At 42.8% G+C, this 24995-nt stretch overlaps 1 protein-coding gene across 1 annotated transcript in view; it reads left to right on the top strand.

Annotated features, from left to right (window-relative positions):
• CHAT (choline O-acetyltransferase) overlaps positions 1-24995 on the top strand; it is an 86468-nt gene that overhangs the window by 36767 nt on the left and 24706 nt on the right. The window contains exons 7-10 of the mRNA XM_006874615.1: positions 19360-19529; positions 22289-22389; positions 23347-23475; positions 23569-23622. Coding sequence (XP_006874677.1) covers positions 19360-19529; positions 22289-22389; positions 23347-23475; positions 23569-23622 — 454 coding nt within the window. The remainder of the gene's footprint in view (positions 1-19359; positions 19530-22288; positions 22390-23346; positions 23476-23568; positions 23623-24995) is intronic.

The following is a 24995-nucleotide window of genomic DNA, read 5'->3' as shown; positions in this document are numbered from 1 at the left end:
AACTTTCACTCAATCCACAATAAAAACCTTAAATTAAAAAAAAAAAAAAATTAAAAGAAAAGAAATCAAATGATGTATTGCATTAGGCAAATCTGCTTCACAAGACCTCTTTAAAGTGTTGAAGAGCAAAGATGTCAGGTTAAGGACTAAGGTGCATCTGACACAAACCATGGTATTATCAATAACCTTGTATACATGTAAAAGTTGGACAATGAATATGAAAGACCATAGGAAAATTAATGCATTTGAGTTATGGTGTTGGAGGAGAATACTGAAAGTATTCTGGAATGGCAGAAGAACAAGCAAATCTGTGTTGGAAGAAGTACAGCCAGAAAGTTCCTTAGAAGCCAGGATGGCCAGACTTCATCTCTTATACTTTGCACATATTCTTAGGAGGGGCCAGTCACTGGAAAATGTCATCATGTTTGGGCAAGTGGAGGGTCAGTGAAAAAGAGGATGATCCCCAGTGAGATGGATTGGCACGGTGGCAGCAACAGTGGACTCAAGCGTAGCAAAGATTGTGAGATTGATGCCGGACCAGGCAGTGTTTTGTTCTGTTGTGTATAAGGTCGCTATAAGTCAGTACCATCTTGATGGCACCTATCAACAACAACACAAAAAAGAGAAAAGAGGGACAGTAAATATGAGTTATAGAAGAGAAAAATAAGAGAGAAAATAGTAAGCGAAAATTTTAAAACACTTAGAAAAACCAGGAAGAGGGAAGATGAAAAGAGAGTTGAAAGTAGTAAAGAAAGATGAAAAGGGGAAAAAAAGAAGAGGGGGAATAAGAAACAGAAGGAAAAGCAAAAGCAGAGATAGGAAGGATAAAATTCAAGTGAATGGAAAGAAAAGGAGAAGAAAGAATAAACAAAAACAATGAAGCAACAAAAGGAATAAAAAAACAAACCCCCAAACAAAAAATCATTTCAGCTGTTGAACAGAGAGAGGAGAAAGCTCTGGAGGGCTCCTGTAAGCCAAGGAACTCAAGAGGTGGGTGTGGGATGGATGTGACAGCGGGGTTCCAGGCTCTAGGTGGAGTCCCCATTGGGCACTCAATTCGGAAGTAGTTCATGGAGGTCCTTGACGGAGCTGGTTTTAGTGTCTGTTGGAACCACAGGGCATCTGGGGCAGGGTGATTGTTTAAATGCTGGTCTGCTGGCTTTATGGTTTCTGGAGATTTGGAGCCTAGCTGGCCTCTGTCTCACACTGGTGTGACTCCTAACCACATGGCTCTGAACTCCTGAAGAGCAGGGTCTGCACCAGGGATGGACGAGGGTGGGAGCTGGGAAATGTGGGAAAAAAGAATAAATCACACTTTTTCTGTGGCCTGTGTGAATCTGCTTTGCCAGAGCACCTTCAGTTGCCAAAACTGCACAAAAGTTCAAGATGGTTGTTTCAGACTGGTTAGCCATTCACCGGTTAGTTTCCCTTTCTTGCTGTCTTTGCTCACTTTTGCTCCCAGCAAGCACTCAATCCACTTTTCTAACCTTTCCTCTGAAGTTCAGGGTTCCAGGATTTTCATCTGTGTCTATTTCATTTGATCTCTCATATCTTTGTTGTAGAGGGTCCATGCGGTGCATCTGCCTAGTTTGCCACATTGCCAGAAGTCCCTGTTGTCACTGATTTTTATTTTAGCCATTGTGTTAGGTATATAGTGATATCTCATTGTAGTTTTAATTTACATTTACCCTGTGTTGAAATACACTGTAGTCTGTGATTCTGTGATAAGATAATAAGCATACAACTACAGTTAATCCTGGAATCCTGGTGTAGTACTGCAGGATTATGCACTGGACTGCATGGTCTGTGTGAACCACAAGGTCTGCAGTTCAAACCTACCAGAAGTTCCTCAGAAATCCTATACAGGGTTGCTGTGAATTGGAACCAACTCACCAGCATTTAACAACAACAACAGTTAATACCACGATTACTCAAATTTACATAGTAAGCACTAAAGCCAGTGATGATGAAATTGAAGAATTCTACCAACTTCTTTAGTTTGAAATTGATCAAACATGCAATCAAGATGTACTGATATTTACTGGTGATTGGAATGCAAAAATTAGAAGCAAAGAGGATGGATAAGTACTCATAAAATATGGCCATGGTGATAAAAGAAATGATGCTGGAGATAGCATGCTAGATTTTTTTTTTTTAAACTTTTTATTGTGAATTGAGTGAAGGTTTGCAGAGCAGATCATCAGTTTACATTCAACAAATCATGTAATTGGTATCATTACATGGTTGTAATCCCCTCCAGCATTTACCTTTATTCATTTTAACTCTTACATTCCTCCCTGTGTCTCCCACTACCTTCATCTTTCCTCTGCTAACTTCTCTCTTTTTGTATATTGCATGCCCTGTCACCCATGTTAACATGTTTCTTGCCCTCTAGCCCATGAATAATTTTCCCTCCTCTATCACCTGTAACCATCACATATTGTTTCTTTTATCAAGGCAACCTTTCTTTAAACTTTTTACAGTATTGGTCTCATACAATGTTTGTCTATTTGTGACTGAGTAATTTCACTCAGCATAATATCCTCCAGGTTCAACCAGTTTGTGAAGTGTTTCACAGATATATCATTATTTTTCAACTTTTTGTAGTGTTCCGTTGTGTGTTGATGACATTTAGCCTGTCTCCATCTTTTTTATATGTCTCATGTAGACAGCATATTGAAGGATCCTGTTTTCTTATTCATTCTGCTCTTTATGTCTCTTGACTGGTACATTTAATCCACTTACATTCAGTATAATTATCAATAGGTAAGAATTGATTGTTGTCATTTTTCTGTATGTGTGTGTGTGTGGTACTGCTGGATTCTTTTTTCCACATAATTTTCTGTGCTGAGTTCATTTTGTTTGTGAGTTTTCTTTTCATTTGCATTTCTGTTGTGTTCATGTTTACTAAATCTTTCAGATTTTCCTCTTTTTTATTTTGATGTGCAAGTGTATTATTTTCTTGAGGTTACCTTTTAATTTATTAGTTTTTTTCCCTGCTTAAAACAGTCTTTTTTTTTTAAATCTACTTGACTTCCTTGCCATTTTGAAGTTCTATATTTATGCTATTCCTTCTTTTTGCTTTGTAGTTGACTTCATTATATATTGATATCTCTGGTTCCATATTTCTAGTCTTGTAGGTTTGTTTTACTTTAAGTATTTCTATATCTGGTTTGTGTTCTGGGTGATACAGTCATGTGTGGTAATCTCAGATTGTTGTCTGCTGTTGGTTGTCAGTCCAAAGAACATCATTTAGCATTTTTTATAAAGTTGGTCTGGTGGTCATTACAAATTACTTTCATTGGTGTTTATCAGGAAGTGTCCTAATTTCACCATTGTATTTGAGGGACAGCTTTGCTGGGTATATAATTCTTGATTCACAATCTTTTTGGTTTTCACAGTTTTGTATATGTCATCCCAGTGTCTTCTTGTCTGCATGGTTCCTGCTGAGAAATCAGAGTTTAGTTTTAATTGGTTCTCCTTTGTAGGTAACTTTTCATTTTTCAGGAGCTGCTTCCTTAGCTTTGATTTTGGAAAGTTTGATTATTATATGTCTTGGGGTTTGTTTAGCTTCTTGTATGATTATCTCCTCGTCTTTCATGATGTTAGGGAAGTTTTCTTCCAACAACCCGTAGTCAATTTTCTCTGTGCTTATCTCTTCCTGTTGTGGAATCCCAATCACCTGTAAGTTGTTCTTCTTTGTGGTGTCCCACATGACTCTTAGTCCTTCTTCATATTTTTTCATTCTTCTTTCTGATTGTGCTTCTAGCATACTAATATTGAGAGATTTATCTTCAAGCTACTCCTTTGCTCTTGTTCATTTATGAGATCTTAGTATTAATCTTCTGGATTTCTAATTTCAGGTTTTATATGTTTCAAAATTCACATTCATTTTATCTGTTTGTTCTTATAGTGCTTTCTTGATTTCTTCTGAAGTTTTTATTGCTTTCCTTGATCTTTCTATCGATTCTTTGAAAGTACCTAATTACCATTCTTTTGAATTCTTTTTCAGTTAGTTCTATTACCTTTTATTTCTCAGAATTGTTTTCTGGCTCTACATCTTGATCATTCGTTTGAGCCATTCTCTAATTTCTTTGTGTGAGCAAAATTGTCTCTTGTCTTATTTGTAAAAAGCATTGTGGGATTGTCTTATTTGTAAAAACAAGCAGTGCAATTGTTACAGCAGGAGGGGAAGAGTCTCTGGGGGAGGGGAATCCTGCAATTCAAGGAGCTTACAAGGTGGTTGCTGAAGGGATGTGACAACAGAATTCCTGGCCCTACATAGAATTCCTATTGGCCTCAGTGTTATCTATGTTTAGGGTACTCAGTCTGGAATTTGTTTGTGGGGGACCTTGATGGAGCTGGTTTCAGTGTTTGTAAGGACTACAGAGTAAATGGGAGCAATGTGATTGGTTAAATGCTGCTCTGGTGTTTCTGTGAGTTTTATAGGTCTGTAGGTGAGCCTGTCTGAATCCAGGCACCAAAGTGGTACACCAAAGCAACACAGTTGGCCCCCACCTAATACACTGGCATGGCTCCCAACCATGTGACTCCAAACTCCTGGAGAGCAGCATCTGTGCTGGGGGTGGATGATGGTGGGAGCTGGCCACACATCTGGTCACCAGGGGACTGTAGGTAGAAAAAAATGAATTGCATCTTGCTCATTGCCCATGCAGATCTGCTCCGCCAGGCCTCCCCTATCTGCCAAAGCTGCTCACAAGATGGTTGAGCCTCATCTGGTCAGTCATTCACCAGCCAGCCTACCTCTCTTGCTATCCCTGCATAGCCTCTCCTCCCAGCAAGAATTTCATCCACCTCTCGAACTTTTCTTGTGAAGTTTCAGGGTGCCAGAATTTTCATCTGTGTCTGTTTTATTTTGTCTCTCATATGTTTGTTGTAGAGAGCCCATGTAGTGTATCTGCCTAGTCTGCCATTTTGCTAGAAGTCTGCATGATAGGATTTTTCAAGACCAATGACTTATTCATAGCAAATACCGTTTGTGCATATACACAACACAAAAGGTGACTATACACATGTACCTCACCAGATGGAATACAAAGGAGTCAAATTGACTACATATGTGAGAAAAGTTTATGGAAAAGCTTAATATAATCAGTCAAAACAAGGCCAGGGGCAGATTGTGGAACAGACCATCAATTGCTTACATGGAAGCTCAGAATGAATATGAAGAATATTAAAACAAGTCCAGAAGAACAAAAACATGACCTTGAACACATCCCACTTGAATTTGAAACCATCTCAAGAACAGATTTGATGCATTAGACAATAATGAACAGACCATAAGAGTTGTGGGATGACAACAAGAATATCACACAGGAAAAAAGCAAAAGGTCATTTAAAAAGACAGGAAAGAAAAGACAAAAATTAATGTCAAAAGAAACTGAAATTTACTCTACAGCATAGACATGCTAAAGCAAATGGCAGAAATGAGGAAGTCAAAGAGCTGAAAAGAATATTTCAAAGGGCAGCTCAAGAAGAGAAAGTCAAATATTATAATGAAATGTGCAAAGACTTGGAGTTAGACAACCAAAAGGGAAGAACATGCTTAGCAATCCTCAAGGTGTAAGAGTTGAAGAAAAAAATCAACCCTTGTCTTGCAATGCTGAATGATGCTATGTGCAAAATCCTGGTGTTGTGCTGTGGATTAATTTGCTGGACTACATAGGTGGTATGAACCAGAAGCTAGTCAGTTCAAGCTCATCAACTGCTCCTCAGAAACCCTATACAGGGTCACTATGGGTTGGAACCAACTTGATGGCACTTAACAACAACAACAACGTGGGCAAAATGGACACCTGGTGTGGTGCTGTAGAGTAAGTACTGTACCACTAGATTGGTTTGGACAGAAAGGTCAGTGGGTCAAAACTCACTAGCTGCTCCTTGTAAATGCTATACAGAGTCATGATGAGTAGGAACTGACTTGACAGCACTAAACAACAACAACGAGCAAACTATTGAAAGATTCAGAAATGATCAAAAAAAAAAAAAAAAGATGGAAGGAATACAGTCACTGTACCAAAAAGATATGGTCCTCAGGGCAAACCCCCTTCCAAGACTGAGACTCGAGGGGAGTACACACAAGCAGGCATACGGTCTTGCTGGTGATCATGTTAGTCACCAATAAGGGGAAGTGGGGGAAAAACAGCAAACAAGTTGTGAGCTAAGTCCGACTACGTTCAATAGACTCCTATCAACCCGAGTTGAGACCTGGTTTTCCAGTAGTATGGCAAGACCTGGGGACTTCTGGGCCCAGAGACAGGGACATGGCCACAGAGGACTAGAGCAGAGAGTGAAGCGTTCAGCTGATATGAAGTGAGGGGAGAGGCAAGAACACCCACACTTGCAAATAGTACCCACTTGACTTGGCTTCAATGGCTGGATGATCAGAACTCAACTAGAAGAAGACAGAAAAGGAAAAAAATAATAATCTGCTACAATTTGGTGAACTTGACTTATATTTATGCAAGTAGTATCTCAAAAGAGGGAACAAATCTTTACAGAGAGGTTCATTCCCACCCCCTCAGTACACAGTGTTGACAGGGATGGGCAACTTAGACATTGGCTGCCCCAAATGGGAGGGCTACAAAGGCAAGAAGTGACTGTATTATAAGCTTTTAAGAGGGAGCATAGTTCCAAAGGGTGCAGGGGAAGATAGAATCTCCACTGAATGGTTTTCAACCTGTCTGGATGGGGTTGATGAAACGAGATGGGGATAAGACTCTTGTGGTTCAATAGTGAATAATTGCTATCAGGACTGACTGTGAGGGTTGGAAATGTAAAGGTAGACATTTTGTAACAAAAGGAGGGGAGTGGTTGATTTTTCAGTCCAGGAGCAGAGGTCCCTGGGACCATCAAGGGAGAAGAGCAGAGTGTGGGACCCTATCCAGAGAAGCAGTGACGCCAGAGATGGAGGCAGAGCTAATGATGTGGAGAGATGGAGCAGCTGGGAACTCTGGACTCAGGGAGGTAGAGGGTCTGTGTGCTGATGGCTGGGGGCGCAGGTTTGCGGGGTGTACCCTTTGGTTGTTTGGTGATGCATGGAGGGGATTGTAATCATTACAATGAAACAAAATACAATAGGATGATTGTAAAGCTAAGCTAATGTTCTCCCATGTAAGCTATCACTTAATTTATAATAAAAACTTTAAAAAAAGAAAAGAAAAGGTCTATGTTCAACTATTTCAAGAGGTAGCATACGATCAAGAGACAATGGTACTGAAGGAAGAAATACAAGGTGTACTGAAGGCACTGGTGAAAACAAGGCTCAAGAATTGTTGGAATACAAATTGAAATGTTTCAACAAACTGAGGCAGCACTGGAGATGCTTATTCATCTATGCCAAGAAATTTGAAGACAACCACCTGGCCAAATGATTGGAAGAGATCCATATTTGTGTCCATTCTAAAGAGAAGTGACCCAACAAAATGCTGAAATCGTTGAACAATATCATTAATATCACATGCAAGTAAAATTTTTCTGAAGATAACTCAAAATGGCTACAATAGTTCATTGATGGAGAACTGCCAGAAATTCAAGGCAGATTCAGAAGAGGACATGGAACTAGGTATATCATCGCTGATGTTAGATGGATCTTGGCTGAGAACAGAGAATACCAAAAAAATAAATAAAATTTACTTGAGCTTTCTTGACTATGCAAAGTCTTTTGACTGTGGATAATGACAAGCTATGGATAATACTGTGAAAAATGGGTACTCGAGAACATTTCATTGTGCTCATGAGGAACCTGCACATAGACCAGGAGGCTGTCATTCAAACAAAACAAGGTAATCCTGAATGGTTTAAAATCAGGAAAGGTGTCCTCCAGGGTTGTATTCTTTTACCATACTCATTCCATCTTTATGCTCAGCAAATAATCTGAAAAACTAGATTATATAATGACAAACATGGCATCAGGATTGGAGGAAGAATCATTAACAACCTGTGATATGCAGAGGATACAATTTTGCTTGCTGAAAGTTAAGAGAACTTAAAATACTTACTGATGAAGATAAAAGATTATAGTCTTCAGTATGGCTTACTTCTCAGTGTAAAGAAAAAAAACCCCTCACAGCTGTACCAATAAATAATGTCATCATAAATGGAGAAAAGACTGAAATTGTCAAAGACTTCATTTTGTTTGGATCCACAATGAATACTCATGGAAGCAGCAGCCAAGAAATCAAAGGACGTTATTGCCTTAGGCAAGTCTTCTTGCAAAAGATTTCTTTAAAGTGTTCAAGAGCAAAGATCGTAGTTTGAGGACTATACTGTGCCTGACCCAGGTCATGGTATTTCCAATAGCCTCATATGCATTGTGAAAGTTGGACAATGAATAAGACAGTAGAAAAATGGGTGCATTTAAGTTGTATTGTTGGAGAAAAATAGTGAAGGTACCATGGACTGCCAGAAGAACAAATAGGTCTGTGTTGGAAGACGTACAGCCATTCCTTAAGAATGCTCCTTTGAAGCCACGATGGTGAGATGTCAGGATGATCTCTCAGACTCTGGGCATGTTATCAGGAGGGACCAGTCCCTGGAGAAGGATATCATGCTTGGTAAAGTGGAGAGTCAGTGTAAAAGAGGAAGACCCTCAACGAGATGGATTGGCACAGTGGTGGCAGCATTGTGCTCAAGCATGTCAACAATTACGAGGAGGACACGAGGCCAGGCAGTGTTTCATTCTATTGTGTATAGGGACTTGATGGTACCTAACAACAATAATATGACTAATGAATGAAATACATTGTACATATAAAGTTCGATATCCTTGGCATTGTTGTTTAAGTGTTGTTGAGTCGGTTCCAACTCATAGCAACCCTGTATAGGGTTTCAGAGGCTTTAAATCCTTTTGGGAGCATAAAGCCTCATCTTTCTCTCAAGGAAGTGGGCTTGTACCTCCATACTTAGAGTTCAAAGTCCTGTACTTATCCTATGAAGCCACCATATTCCCATAATATGCATTGTTTGAACCACCAACCTTATGATTAGCAGACCGTCCTTATTCAGCAGCACCACACCAGGACTTCTAGGCATTAGTGACCTGAAGCTGACTGGCATTAGCCATGTTGAATCAATCATATGGTTTACTACACCTGGAACCACAAATTGAAGAGGAGTTCCTTTACATTTGTCATCAAAACAAGCATTCTGTCTATCTTGCAGTAATATGCTGCCCATGATAAAATAATATCTGTACACCTACAAGGAAGACCAGTTAAGAACAGATGGGATGCATTGGATGCTAATGACTGAAGACCAGAGGAGTTGTGGGATGACATCAAGATCATGCATGAAGGAAGCAAAAGGTCATTGAAAAGACAGAAAAGAAACAAAAGTCCAAAATCTATGTCAGAAGAGGCTATGAAACTTGCTTTTGAACATATAAAATTCAAGTGACTGGAAAAATTACTAAATAAAAAAGCTGAACAGAAAATTTCAAAGGGTAACTCTAGAAAACAAAGTTTTATAATGAAATGTCTTCTAAATCTCTTGGCATAGAGGTGTGAGCATGTCCAGTGCTGCATCAGTTTGTTCAAAGATTTCAATTTGTATTCCTTCAATTCCCAGGATCCTTGTTTTTAGCCAGTGCCTTCAGAGCAGCTTGTATTTCTTTCTTGAATATCATAGGGTCTTGATCATATGCTACCTTTTGTCTGAAGTATGAGAGATAAAGTCTCACCATCCTGTCTTCTAAGGAGCATTCTTAAGGAATGGCTGTACATCTTCCAACACAGATCTGTTTGTTCTTTTGGCAGTTCAATGTACTTTTTTTTTTTTTTTAATGTTTTATTGTGAGTTATGTGATAGTTAGAACATTAGTTTTACATTCATCCTATCGTATATCATTTCATTGTCATGGTTACAATCCCTTCGTGCATTGTCAACCAACCAAAGGGTATACCCTGCAAGCCTGCCCCAGGTCATCAGCACACAGCCCCTCTCCCTCACTGGGTCTAGAGTCCCTAGCCACTCCATCTCTTCACGTCATCATCTCTGCCTCCATCACTGTTTCTCTGGGTAGGGTCCCGTACTCTGCTTTTCTCCCTTAATGGTCCCAGGGACCTCCGCTCCTGGACTGCAAAGTTAATCACTCTCCTCCTTTTGCTACAAAACGTCTACCTGTACATTTCCAACCCTCACAGTCAGTCCTGATAACAATTATTCACTATTGTACCACAAGAGACCTATCCCCATTTCCTTTCATCATCTCCACCCAGACAGATTGGATACTACTCTGTGGAAATTCTACCTTCCTCCATGACCTCTGGAGCTAGGCTCCCTCTTGAAAGTTTGTAAGCCAGTCACTTCTTGCCTTTGTAGCCCTCCCATTTTGGGTAGCCAATGTTCAAGTTGCCCATCCCTCTCTACTCTGTATATGAACGGGGTGGGAATGATCCTTGCTGTAAAGATTTGTTCCCTCTTGTGAGCTCCTGCATCCATAGGTGTAGGTCAAGTTCATCAAATTGTATCAGCTTACTCTACCTCCTCCCCTTCTTTCTTCTTCTAGTTGAGCTCTGATCATCCAGTCATTGAAGCCAGGTCAAGTGGGTATTATCTGTAAGTGTGGGTGTTCTTCTGCATATGCCCTCTCTTCTTATCAGCTGGATGATTCACTCTCCACTCTAGTCCTCTGTGGCTATGTCACTGACTCTGGGCCCAAGAGTCCCCAGGTCTTGCCACACTGCTGGCCAACCAGTTCTCCACCCGGGTTCACAGGAATCTATTGAACATTGTAAGGCTTAGCTTGCAGCTTCGTTGCTGTTTTTCCCTCACTTCCCCTTATTGGTGACAAATGTGGTCACCAGTAAGCAGCATGTCTGCTCGTGTATTCCCATTGAGTTTTAGTCTTGGAATGGCATTTGCCCTGAGGGGACCGGACAATTTGCCTTGATGTCTCCTGGGCGAGCAACTTGCTTGTTCTTGTAGTAATCCGTTGGTCTGCCTATATCGTTTTGTATTTTTCCTGTTGGTCTTTCTTTCAAGAAGTAACTTCTGTTCTTTTAGCCACTCCAGGCTGGTCTGCTTGTCCTTTCAAGTGGAAATTTCCCACCTCAGAAGATTCTGGATGGGGTTCATGATTCTACCTATGGTCTTATGTAATGCAGAGGTTCTGCAGGAAGGCTCCTTCACTGGGCATGCTGTAGCCCCATTTTAGGTATTCCAATCAGTTATAGGCAGAAAACGGACTTACAAGCTTTCTATGGTGGTATTTCTGGCTTCATTTCTCTCTCCCTCTAGTGTCTATTTTGTAATGGTATGCCAGGGAAACCAAAATTCAAAATATAGCCAAGCATCTTAACATCATTCCGCCCCCATTAGCCAGTTCTAACCATGACTCAATCCCTGTATCCCAGAGCTCTGTTGTTCCAAGGTTGTGCATACATCATTATTTACCTCTGTCCCACTTAGCCCATGGAAACCTGCCTAATTGTTTTCCCATTTGCCTTGTTCTTCCATTCTCCTCCGCCTTCTTGTGTATTGCCACCCTCCCTAGCACCCAAACTATCCTGTATCTATTCCCTACCCTGTGCTCCACCCCAAAGTACTTTTAATATTCTTCTCTAACACCATAACTCAAATGCACCAATTCTTCTACAGTCTTCCTTATTCACTGTCTAACTTTCACATGCTATTGAAAATAACATGTGAAAGTTTTTTATACAGCAGATTGCCTGGTGCAATACATCGTTTGATTTCTTGACTGCTGCTTCTAAGCAAAATGAAGTCTTTGAGAACTTCAGTCTTTTCTCTATTTATCATGATGTTATTTCTTGGTCTAGTTGTGAGGATTTGTATTTTCTTTACACTGAGGTGTGGCCCATACTGAAGGTTGTGATCTTTGATCTTCATTGACAAGTATTTTAAGTCCTCTTCACTTTCAGCGAGCAAGATTATATGTATCATCTGCATATCACAGGCTGTTAATGAGTTTTCCTCCAATCTTGATGCTCCATTCTTCTTCATGTAATCTAGTTTCTCGGATTATTTGTTCATCATACAGATTGAATGGCTATGGTGAAAGAATGCAACCCTGACACACATCTTTCCTAATTTTGAACCATTCAGTGGCCCCTTGGTGCAATATGATAAGCATTGGACTGCAAACCACAAGGTTCATGTTTGAGCCCACTAGCTGCTCCATGGGGGAAAAATGAGATTTTGTGCTCCTCTGAAGATTTGTTGTTGTCTCGGAAACCCTATAAAGGGTCACTATGAGTTGCAACAAACTTGACAACACTTAGCAGCAACAACAGTGTCCCCTTGTTCTGTTTGGATGACTGCTTCTTGTTCTTTGTACAGCTTCCTCATATGTGTTTTGGAATACCCATTCATCACAACATTATCCATAGCTTGTCATGATATACACAGTCAAAAGTCTTTGCATAGTCAATAAAGCACAGGTAACCATTTTTCTGACATATTGTCAGGAGGGACCAGTCCCTGGAGAAGGATATCATAATGGAGGATTAGAGAAAAAGAGGAAGGCCTCCAACAAGATGGATTAGCACAGTGGCAGCAGTGATGGGCACAAATGTAGCAATGATTGTGAGGTTGGTGCAGAACTGGACAGTGTTTCATTTTGTTGTGCATAGGGTCACTATGAGTTGCTGCCAAGTCGATGGCACATAGCAACAAAAACAACAGCCATCTTTCTGGTATTCTCTGCTTTCAGTGAAGATCCATCGGACGTCAGCAATGATATCTCTCATTCCACGTCCTCATCTGAATCTGGCAATTCCCTGTCAATGTACTGTTGCAGTCGTGTTTACATTATCCTTAGCAAAATTTTACTTGCATGTGATATTAATGATTTCCACATTCTTTCGGGTCACCTCGCTTTGGAATGGGCACAGATCTCGATCTCTTCCAATGAGTTGACTAGGGAACACTGTTTCAAATTTCTTGGTTTAGATGAGTGAGTGGTTTCTCTACGGATTGCCTTATGTTGTCATTGTTGAGTGCTATGGAGTTGGTTCTGACTCATAGCAACCCTGTACAGGGTTTTCAAGGAGTGGCTGTTGGGTTTGAACTGCCTGCCTTGTGTTTAATATCTCATTGCTTATCCTACAATGCCACCCAAGGACTCTAGTGTTGCCTTATATAAAAAAACAAGTCATTAAGTACTGCTACTAGGATTCCACTAGTATGACATGCGCTGGTTTATTCCAAACAAAACGTGTTTAAACATGTTGACAAATGTTCTCAGTAATGCATTTGTCTTAATCTCATTAGGGTGCCTTGAAAAAAAAAAAAAAAGTCCAGTCAAAACAATGGCTTCTAAGGGTGTCTGACAGACCAGCTAAATTCAAGGCAGAGAGTTCAGTTCAGAAGATTATGACAACTGTTTTCTGGGACTACCAAGGGGTAATTTTAATAGATTTTCTGAAAGGACACAGGATGACCACAGGTGCTCATTATGAAGAAGTTTTAAGAAAATTAAAAACTGCATTGGTGAGAAAAAGGCCAGGAAAGATGCACCGAGGACTTGTTTCCCATGTACTCACTCATTCAATGGTAGCAAGAACTGTCCTATGGACATTTCACTGGGAAATTTTACCTTACACTCTACAGCCCTAATTTTGTCCCTTCAGACTTATTTGTGTTCTCCAAATTCAAAGAACATTTAGAAGAAACACTGTTTGAATCCCTCAAGATTTCCAAAGCTGCTGTTTTTCCATGTTGTAAATGGAGGAGCACAGAAGTCTCAGGGAAAGGTTGGAGAGATGGAAACACTGCCTTTGGAATTGTATCAATGCAGATGGAGGAGATCTTGAGAAACTAAAGCTTCACATATTGCTAGTTGTTGTTAAGTGCCACCAAGTCGGTTCCAACTCATAGCAACTTGTATAGGGTTTTCAAGGAGAAGCTGTTGGGTTTGAAATACTGAACCTGTGGTTGGCAGTCCAGTGCTTATCCTATAGCACTACACCACATTTTGGTAGTTTTGTTTAATAAAGTTTTCTATGATTTTGAGGCAATAGGTTTTAGCTGCCCTCAAGTTACCACTGTCTGTCCGTGGAGTCATGGTGTGGTGTTGTAGGGTAAGTGCTGTTGAGTCGATTCTGACCCATAGCGACCCTGTATAGGGTTTCTGAGGAGCAGCTGGTGAGCTTGAACCACCGACCTTGCAGTTCAAATGGCTTTGTAGTCTGGTGCATTAACCCACAGCGCCACACCAGGACTCCATATTAGGCAGTGCTAAAATGTTTGCTTCAGCCATCAAATATAATATCTATAACGCAAAAGGAGAAAGAAAATGAATTGTATAAGCTCAGATTTTTACTCTTAACCATTGTTCTTTCATCCTCCTGATGTTCTGGTATTTCTCTTTTCCTTATTTCCTTTCTTTTTTAGGAAATTTCCTGTAGCTCTTCTTTTAGGATCTATCTATTGTTGACAAAGTTTCTTACCTTTCTTTGATCTGAAATGTTTTGATTTTCCCTTTCATTCCTGAATGGTATTTTTTACTAGAGAAGTGATTCTGTACTGACAGTCTGTTTAACACTTGGAATGTGTTGTACCACTTCTTCTGCCCTCTACGGGTTATGTTGAGCTCACCCGTTGTCATTCAAATTGTTTCTCCCCATAGATACGGTGTCATTTCTCACTTGCTGAATTCAAAATGTTTTCTTTGTTTTTAGTTTTCAGAAGTCTGACAATGCTATTGTGGTGTGGATTTCTTTGAAAATACCCTGTTTGTGGTTAACTCTGCTTCTTGATCTATGATTTATGTCTTTGAGACTTTTTCCACCATCATTTCTCTGAATATTTTTTTTACTCTTTCACTCTCTCTGCTCTCTTTCTGGGACTAGGATGACATAATTTGTTAGATCTTTTTTTCCCATAAGTCCCTGAGACTATTGTCACCTTTCAGTCTGCAGTTGACCCTTGAACAGTATAGGGGTTCAGGGTACCAACACCCTGTGCAGTTGAAAATCCATGTATACTTTACTATTGACCCTTGAACAACGGCTTGAATTATGCGGCCTCAATTACATGCAAAATTCTTACTGGTGCTTTTGGGGTGCACTCAGGTGTTTCCAGTATTTGCTTAAAATGGTATTCAAGCCCATGTTGTTCAAGGGGGAACTGTATTTCCTCTGTCTTGTTCAGACTGACTTGTTTTTATTGTTTAATCCTTAAATTTAACTATTATTTTCTCTGTCTCCTCCATTCTACTGTGAGCCCTCACATAGAGCTTCAGATATTGGTTATTATATGTTCAGTTCTCAAATATCCATTTGGTTCTTCTAACAGTTTTCATTTCTTCACTGAGATGTTCTGTTGTTGTTTTTTGTTTTGTTTTACGTGTATTTGTAATTGCTTTTTGAAGCATTGTTTATGATGACTGCTTTAAAAATCTTTGTCAAAGAATTGTAACGTCTCTGTTATCTGGGTGTTGGTACCTATTGAATGTCGTTTTCATTCAAGTTGAGATCTTGGGTTTTGATCTGACAACTGTATTATGTTATGAGTTTGGATCTTATTTACACTGCCTACTTCTGCTGTTGCTCCAGAAGGGGAGGAGGCAGCATTGCCTTGTGCTAGGTGATATTCCTCATTTGGTCTCCATTGATACCTCTGGACTGGGTGGAAATTCATGCTCTCTGTATTGCCTCTACAGATATCTCTGATCACACCTAAGGTTGGGGTGCCTCATTCTATAGCCTGGTAATGGTCCAGGTCTAGTTTCCCCATAGACCTTTGCTGCATTGGGGTGAGAGACACAGTTTTAAATATGATATTTGGCTGAAATAGAATGGTTTTTATGTCTTCATTTTCTGTCTTACTAAGGTCCTCTTTTCCTATTCTTTTGGCTAGAGAGAGGAAACTTTTGTTGGGCTTTCTTTTGGGGGGCTTTTATAGGTCTGTACCTGTTTGTGTCTCCATGCTGCTGACTTCTTTAGCTCTAATTGTGGGCTACATAAGGAATCAAGAAGCCCTGGGAACACCCCACTGTGTTGGTCCTTGAGTCCCGACGCCCCTACTGATTTTCTTCTTTCTTTCCATTTCTCAGAGCCTCCTGTTTGTTTTCTATATGATGCTCGGGATTTGTTGAGGGAGAATTAGATGAAGGTCTCCTTCATCTTTCTGGAAGCAGAAGACCCTCCTCTCGAGTTCTTTAGAAACAGCTTCTGTTTTCTAAGAGCCAGGTTTCCATGCCAGAAATACCTTTTGTTGGAATCCTCACCGTTGGTTCATCTCTAGTAACTAGGAGTGTAAGATAGGCTATAAGGGACCCTGGGTGGCACAAATAGTTTGTGCTTGGGACCTAACCATTGGTCCTGTGGCAATCTGCTTCTGCAAAGATCACCGTCAAGAAAGTGGTTCTATTCTATGATGCCTGGATTGCCAAGAGTGAGTGCAGACTTCATGACAGTATGTTTTGCTTTTGGCTTCCTTTTTTTAGTAGACCATAGAGTAGGGAATACTATGGCATGTGTGATGGCATGTTTCCTTCTCAAATGGAGATAAAAGCCCTTTCATCAGGGAAGGAAGGTGCTCAGATGGGATTAACAAAAGTTTAGAAGTTCTTAGAAGGAACGCCATCTCCAGGAACCACATGAGAATAGTCATCGGAGGCAATTACAGACTTGTGCCAACTTCCATGGAAACATACCAATGAGGGAAAGTGCCCCAGAGAGGACTGTCTTATCTGTCTAGGTGGGCACACACAATGTGTGTGTGTGTACATGCGCACCAGTACCTGTTGGTGGAAGCATCCTGAAGTCTCCAGTTCTGTAAAAACAGAGGTGCTAAGTGTTTACCCCATCTTTGCTCACCTGAGCCACAACTTGAATGTTTTCAGCTTCCAACAAAATGATTGGGTCTCTCAAAGGCTGCATGAGATTTCTGCACTGCCAAAACTGTTGACTCTGGTGGATGGAGGTGGCAGAGCAAACTCCTCATATCACCCACCTCCCACTTCTCACTATTAAGCAGGGGCTCCTTGAGGAAGATTGATTGACCATATTAAGTGAGCCTCCGTGTGCTCGATGAGGATGTCACAAGACAAATGGCCCCTGCAGCGTGCCGCCAGCCCACCACTCATTGTCTCCATTACATTTAGACCAGAGTCATGGTTCATGAGTCAGGTGTAGTTCATTTTCTGCCTTACATGATAAACTTGTCGGCAATTGACCAATCCGTTACTTGTATGCAGAGAGTTCATTTGCAAGGCCACCTGGCTCCCTGGCGCTGCTGTCCTACTCCCATTTCACTCTGTCTAATGATCCTGTTAGCTGGTCCTAAATTTCTGGCTCCTGTGGAGCTTGCTTATTTCCCAATAGTGAAGAGGCCTCAGGCTCACCTCAGGGGTCCCTCTCTTCTGACTGGACCGGGAGTTGCAGCTTGCCCTCTTGGGCCTACCCCTCCTCGTCTGGGCAAGGAAGCCTTGGAAAAGGCAGACACCAAACCTGGGCCTATTGAACTGATTTGACAGCATGGATGCACATCAGATTGGGGCAGTTAAGTTTCAGAGGCTCTAAAGAAAGTTACAAGGCCCCCTGGCTTCCTAGGTACCAAGAAGGGCCTACAACTACAGTGCTTCACAAACCTTCAGCCTAGAGAAGAAGGGGGAACTGATTTGCTGGCTGTCCCCTTCCCCAGAATAGCCACATGAAGGCCTGCATGGGAGACCCTGACATCTCCTTTCCTTGAGATTTGCAAGTACCAGGAGAAAGGTAGTGAACTTGGAGACTGTTCTAATCTCAGGACTTCTGTGGATGCCTGGAGAAATCATCTGTGCAGAGAAGGACTCCACAGGTGTTGAGGAGACACCCAGGAGGGTCTTAGGGATTGCTGCAGGCAAGAGTAGGTCTGTCCCCTCAGGACAGACTGTGTACAGAGGGAGTTGCCCAGAGAGACACAAGCAGGGTTTCACTAGCTGGATGGACAGTTCTAGAAAACCTTGCTGGTGGACAGAAATGGGAGAGAATGGCCATGGTTGAGTGAAGACCTGGGGCATGAAGGTATGGATGCCTGACTTGCTCAGACATGTCCATCGACCTCAGAAAGGCAGATTTTCAAAGACTCAGAGAGATGATGGGCTTGTGGTTCTGCTTGAAATGATGCCTCCAGGGCAAGGGGACTCTGAAGGAGGAGTTCTGACTCAGCAGTCACAGGGTTCCCAAAGGGAAGGAAAGGGGCCAATGCTGAGTGAGTGGGGCCACTCAGGGCACACCCCGGCAAGCTGCAATCTCAAAGGGTGGTGCAGAAAGCTTGTGCAGAGGGCTGTGGACCTGAACGCAGAATCTGAGAGCATAGAGATAGCTAAGGAAGTAGCAGGATGCCACTGCTAGCAGGTACCAGCCTCGGTCCCACTGGTCAGAATTCTGAACCTCCTGTGCTCAGTGGAAGCAGTTCGCAGGGGCAACCCACCTGGGGATCCTCAGGTCTACTGTCCGGAAGGAATCTGCATGCGCAGTGTTCCCCTTGGAGAAGTCCTCATCCTTGTCTATATTCCTCCATTGCTACACCAAAGTAGGCATTGGGGAATTGCATTCTGGGAGTGGCACAGCTTTTGGAACCTCGTTCTAGAGAGACAGGACTGACGGCATTGTTGGGGTGCAGTGTCAAATAGAAGTTGCAGGCCAGGGTTAGGGGTCCCTTTGGCAGTGTGTCTCCTGCACAATTCAATGAATTTTTGCCTAATGAGCTCCACATTCATCAATCACTCTCAGAAATCTTATTGTGCAGCCCTGACCCTTCTTGCCCTGACCCTGACACTGAAGCAACAGCTAGCCACTGTGGGGAGACAACACCCTGATTTCAGAATTTCATGTAAAATTGTCCAATTTTAACATTCTGACAGCTATTTGAATGTTTGAAAATCATTCAGGTTAAATAAAATGTGTCTCTGAACCAGAGATGGCTCACAGATGCCAAAATGAAGGTGGTGTTGGATGAGGAATTAGGGCCCCATCCACTGAGGGAGGGCTACCTAGAAATCTAAACACCTATGTTGTTAAGTACCGTGGAGTCGGTTCTGACTCATAGCAACCCAGTCTAGGGTTTCCGATGGAGAAGGCCTTTGCAGCTGCTCTGCAGGAGTCACATGGTTCTAGCAAGCAGGGTCCATGACTCCACAGTCTGGCAGATTCCTGCAGGGACATTGAGGGTGAGCCATCCCAAGGTGGTTAGGGAGAGTTTCAGGACAGATAAGCAGATTTTATTGCCTATGCACTGGGGGTGGGGATCGGCCCTGACTAGATCTGGGTATCTGTGTGTTCAGGGAAAACAGAGCTGATCATCTGCCCTGAGGTGTGTAGGGCACTGGGAGAGACCCCAGGCCAGGGGCAGGGCAGATGCTCAGCTCTTTACTGTCCTGCCCCCCAGACTCCACCAACCGAGACTCACTGGACATGATTGAGCGCTCCATTTGCCTAATGTGTCTGGACACCCCAGGAGGGGTGGAGCTCAACGACACTAACATGGCCCTCCAGCTCCTCCACGGTGGAGGTTGCAGCAAGAATGGGGCAAATCGCTGGTACGACAAGTCCCTGCAGGTAAGTGCTGCATGAGTGTGGCTGCCCATTGCATAGCACAGCCGGTAACAGTGCCGTGTCTGACCAGCTCCTTCACTGGCCTTGGCTACCCAGGAGACTGGACTTCCTGGGTCAGAAAACTCTATTGGGTCAGCTGCTGGACTGGCCAGGAGCAAGAACCAAACTAAACTTAAACTACTAAGCTTCTTACAGACTATGGTCAGACTTGAGGTCTGTGTTCCACAACACACATCACATACACTGCAAGGTGGGCCATGCTAGGGGTCTGTGAGCAGAGCAGCCCCTCCCGAGTGAGCCCTCGGCACATTCAGCAAGAATCATGTATGATGCACAGGCATACTGGCTCTAATGAATGCCTGCCACTCTTACTTGAGCATTTCAACACCCCTCCCTCAACTCTTGTGAGAGAGAAACAACCCAAAGGAACCCAAAGTAAAATCATTTATATTTTTTCATCCCTATGTCATCAGCCTAGAAATAAACTGCCCTCCACATTTATTTGGCCTAGAGAAAAGTAACCATGCAGATGGAGAGGAAATGGAGGTGAGGTAAAGCCATTCTTCCCTGGTCCTCCACCTTTTGTCCTTCCCCTTGCTAATTGTGAATCAACTCTCACTGGTTTCAAGTCACAGCACTTTCATGAGACCCATATTCAATACACAGGCAAACAGTCTTAAAGCTTTGGGTTAACAACTCACACTTCTGAGCATTTCTAGGCAGTGTTGCATTTTGTTGGGTTTTTTTCCTTTACATTCTGTAGGATATCCTTTTTATACATTTGCATATTGAGTCTCTTATTTCTAATGAGTTCTCTTGCTGTTATGCTGGCTGTTTCAGCCTCTATCCGTGGTGCTAATGGCTTGTAATCTTTCATGGAGCAGCTATGTAACTAAATAAAATAATGGATGCTTGGAACCTGGGGCAGAATTAGCCTGGGTAGCAGTTTTGTAAAGGCATCAATTTCCTCCAGAAAGCAGTACTATTAGGATAGGTCCACCTCCTCCCACCTCTCACCTGGCCAAGGGACTTCCTGTTACTGCTCACATGGGCCCACCTCCGATACTCTCCTGGACTGCACACATTGATGAGCAAGTTGGGAAAACTGTATGGACCAGAGTGTAAAAGGATCAAGAGCTAGTCTCTGTACAGATATGCAAGAGAAGCAGGGGAGAGAGAGAAGTACCTACAAGGAATGAGTTTTAAGAAAAACTTTGTGGGATGTTTGTGTATTTGCTTGTTAAAGAATGGGATTGAAGAACTGGGAACTGCCACCCTCTGGGAGAGACAGGGGCAAAGGTGTGGTGAAAGGCAATTTGGTCTGTGTGCTCAATGCTATGATCTCTTCTCTGCCTTGGAGGAGATTCCAGGGAAGATTTTCATTACTTGTTTGTTTGTTTGTTTGTTTGTTTATGAAGCATACAAGGTACTCTTGAGTGATCCTGTGCAGAGATGGGTCACAAGGCAGCCAGTTTTACTTGGGTTACACTTGAAGAACCAAATCTCATCCTTTTCATTATTTTCTTTTGTGCCAGTACTTTTGTACATCCAGTACATTTCTTTTCCAAGTCAGCCTCAAGACAGCCTTTGTAAAGGGGAGTTGATAGAAAGTCATAACTAATCTTGACAGTTCAAATGGATCTTTTGTGTGCATTATCTCCTCATATCTATCCTGTGAGCTGGGCGTTATTAGACCCATTTTAAAGGAGAGCACACTGACGTCCAGAGCATTGAAGGATCTTGATGAGGATCACATAGCTGTCAGGAGGCAGCAGCAGAACTAGAATCCTGGTCAAGACGTGGACTGCCCTCAGTACACCTTTTCTTTACCCACACTAAGAGGTATTTTATTTCCCCCTAGAAATCTACATGCTATCCAAATTTAGTACAGACATACCTTGGTGATATTGTGAGTTGGCTCCAGATCACCACAATAAAATGAAAATCACAATAAAGTGAGTCACACTATGCTGGAGTGTGCAATAGTATTATTAAAAAGTTTGAAATACTGTGAGGATAACCAAAATGTGACACAAAGACACAAAGTATGCACATACTGTTGGGAAAATGGCACTGATAAACTGGCTCAGCGCAGGCTTGCCACAAACCTTCAATTTGTAAAAAATGAAATATCTGTGAATTAAACAAGCTAGGCCTGTAATTCTCTCTCATTCACTCATTCAACAAAGCTATGTGCACCTGCTATGGGGAGGACACTGGTGTAGATTCTGGGAATCTGATCAACAGTGGCCAAAACCAACAGGACTTGTCAAACAAATACTTACATGAAGAAAAGAGCCAAGAGTTCTGACTGCGGCGAGCCCGATGAGGAGAAATGGGGCTAAAAGATGCATCAGGAGCTTTCCCACCATCTGAGAACAGTGCGGACAGACACACTCAGTCACTTTTGCTGTTGTTGTTAGGTGCCTTTGGGTCAGTTCCGACTCATAGCAACCGTATGCACAACAGAACGAAACACTGCCTGGTCCTGTACCATCCTCACAGTTGTTGTTCGGTTGAACCCACTAGACTGTTTTAATTGGGGAACTTTGGGCTCCACCTACATTGCCCAGAGCATTTATTGGGAGGAGGCTGCACTGGTTCAAGCTGCTTCAAGAGCCCCCATGTCGCCGGCTGCGGTGATTATATACAGGGCTCTTTGTGGGAGCTGATATGTTTTGGTATCTTTGGAAAAGATCTGGTCTGGACCCAAGGGGCTGGTTTGGAATGCTGTCCTGTCACTTCCCTCTTTCCCTCTGCAGTTTGTGGTGGGCAGGGACGGGGTCTGTGGCGTGGTGTGTGAGCACTCCCCATTTGACGGCATCATCCTGGTGCAATGCACGGAGCACCTGCTCAAGCACATGTAAGTCTGGAGGGCAGGGCTCTTCCAGAGCTGCCAGAAGGTTGCCTTGCTGGCTCCTAAAGAATTTGGGTGGCCACTGGGGGGCTGAATCAGTATAGAAAGTCTCCTAGAGCAAAAGATGAGTCTGAATACCAGCATGTGCTGGTACTGGCCAACCATGTGCTTTATTGGCCAAGTGGGTCAAGATTTAAAATAGTTGGAGAGAGGCTAGATGGGAACGTCTTCTTTGGTCCAGGGATGCCTAGATGAATACCTATTGCTTGTCATGGGTCAAGGCCCTATCAATGGATGCCCAGCACAATGAGAGGTCTCTGAGCTGGGCTCAGGCTGGGTTCCTTTTAGCTTCATAGCTGGTCAAACTGTGGGCTTCCCTGTTCCTTAGACCCCCCATGTTTCTTCTTACATTCACCATGTTGCTCATTCTCTCTTCTAGAATATCCTCCCTGTTTCTAAATTCTAATGTCGTCCACTCTTGAGGACCACTGAAACTCAAAACCAAGGAGTCCCTGAGGGGTACAAACAGTTAAGCAATTGATTACTAACCAAAATGGCGGTGGGTCAAATCCACTCTCAGAGGAATGTCAGAAGAAAAACCTGGAAAGATCTTCTAAAAGATCTCAGCCAGTGGATGTGAGGGGGTGGGAGGAATAACCTTTGTAGACAGAACCAACAGTTTGCTTCTCAAATACTTCTCCAAGTGTTGTATAAATGTTAGTAGTGTATCTTGGGCTAGCAGGAAAAAAAGAAAAATAATAGAGGACCTTGGAATCAGATAGAGTGGGATTGAATCTGGGCTCTGCCATTCACTAATTCTGGTAGTCTCTCTGAGCCTCTGCTTCTTCTGTGTAATGGCTCAGGGCTAGATTATACCCACGGAAACTTTGTGGTTATGCACACCAACAGTTAAAATGATAGCCCAGCTTGCAGGGCCTCAGGATGTCTCCTCTGTGCCTGCAGAAAGAAAAGCACCGAGAAGCTGGTTCGAGCCGACTCTGTCAGTGAGCTCCCGGCCCCCAGGAGGCTGCGGTGGAAATGCTCCCCTGAAATTCAAGGCCACTTAGCCTCCTCGGCAGAAAAGCTTCAATGGTAAGCTTTTCAGTCTTCTCAGGGTTTATCTCCTGGTCTTCTGGGAATTACTGTACCCACCCTATCCCCCTCCCCCCCCCACCTCCTTTCCAGGAACCCTGAAGCATCCACAGACTCCCAGCTCTTCTCTGCCTCTCTCCCCGTCATGTAAATGTAGTCAAACTAAAGGGGAGTTATAACTCTCTGGGGAAGTAACCTTGCTGAAGTATCCATCATTTCCATAAAATGCAAATGTACAGCTATTTTTTTTCCCATAGGCTTCACCTGACTGAATAGAGTCAAGGCCCAGAAATCACCCCTTGCTTTTGGGGTAGCAATAAACAACTGGTTTGAATACGCTATTTGAATCCAAGCTATTTCAATTTGCTTGAATTTACACTGTAACTTAACAAGGGGGCCTTTTTGTCCAAGATGAGAGAGCAGTTCAGGCCCTACCGGGATGGGACAGGAAGACTGAGGATAGTGTGGGCTGTCTGGGTGATTCCCATGTTCCTGGTATTGAGCTAGTGCTGAGGACAGTGGTAAATGGAGGAAGCCAATGACTGACAGGCAGATCTAGTCACTAGTTGTTCATTCCTTTTTTCCATAACGTAGTACTATGACCAAGCAAATAGCTTCATGCATCTGTTCATCAAACATGTGTGGCTCCCGGGGTGTATCTTGCCAGGTTCTGTGATAAGGCTCTGGAAGTATAGAAATGGCCATACCCAGGGGTCTGCCTCCTGGAAGACGTAGACCTGTAGACCAAAATGTGTCAGATACAATAACCAGACCAAAACTTGAGACCACAGAGAAGGCAAGAGCTAAACTTAGCCAGGAAAGTGAGGGAGGCTCTTCAGAGGAGGTAGGCCTTGAAGAACATTTAGAAGTTTGTGGCATGAATGAATGAGGAACAGAGCAGAAGGCAGCTTGTTCGAACATACAGATTTCTAAAAGATCCAGGCTGCTTTGGAGACCAGCAAGGAGGGATAACACCTGAGTTGTGGCACAAAAGAAAAAATGGGGCCAAATTGTGAAGACCATAATTGTCCTTGCATTATGGGACCTTGCAATAAGGAGCCGTGGAGGACTTAGTGCAGGGGGTTCTGGAAAACAAGCAGGGACAGTTAGTCATAGTGCTGGTGGGTAGGGTGGAGGCTGGCACAGAGCCTGAGAGCTGTGGAACATGACACCTTCCGTGGGGCAGGTGGAGAGGACTCTGCTTTTCAGCTATAAAACCAGCTTATGTCTCAACCACAGTACATGTTCTCAGGGCAAATCAACAACCAGGAGAGTGGATTGTTGGGCCATCAAGTCTTGGGAAGAGGTTGAGCCTGCTCACTTTCAGGGATTTGAGCATGCCTCATACATTCTAGAAGCTCTTGGCTTTCCTTTCCGGAGAACAGAGGGAGCCTGGAGAGGCCTGGGGGGGTGGGGGTGGGGGGTGGGAGCAGAAGGAACCTTGAATCTTGAAAGGATGGGTAGGTCTGAGTGAGTAAGGTGACTCTGCTGAAGATCCATTCTGACTGTGTCAGAGTAGA

The sequence above is a fragment of the Chrysochloris asiatica genome, unplaced genomic scaffold, assembly GCF_000296735.1.
Source record: "Chrysochloris asiatica unplaced genomic scaffold, ChrAsi1.0 scaffold00289, whole genome shotgun sequence".
Taxonomy (NCBI): Eukaryota; Metazoa; Chordata; class Mammalia; order Afrosoricida; family Chrysochloridae; genus Chrysochloris; species Chrysochloris asiatica.
The sequence above is the reverse complement of the archived record's forward strand: the minus strand, read 5'-3'. Positions and strand labels throughout refer to the sequence as shown.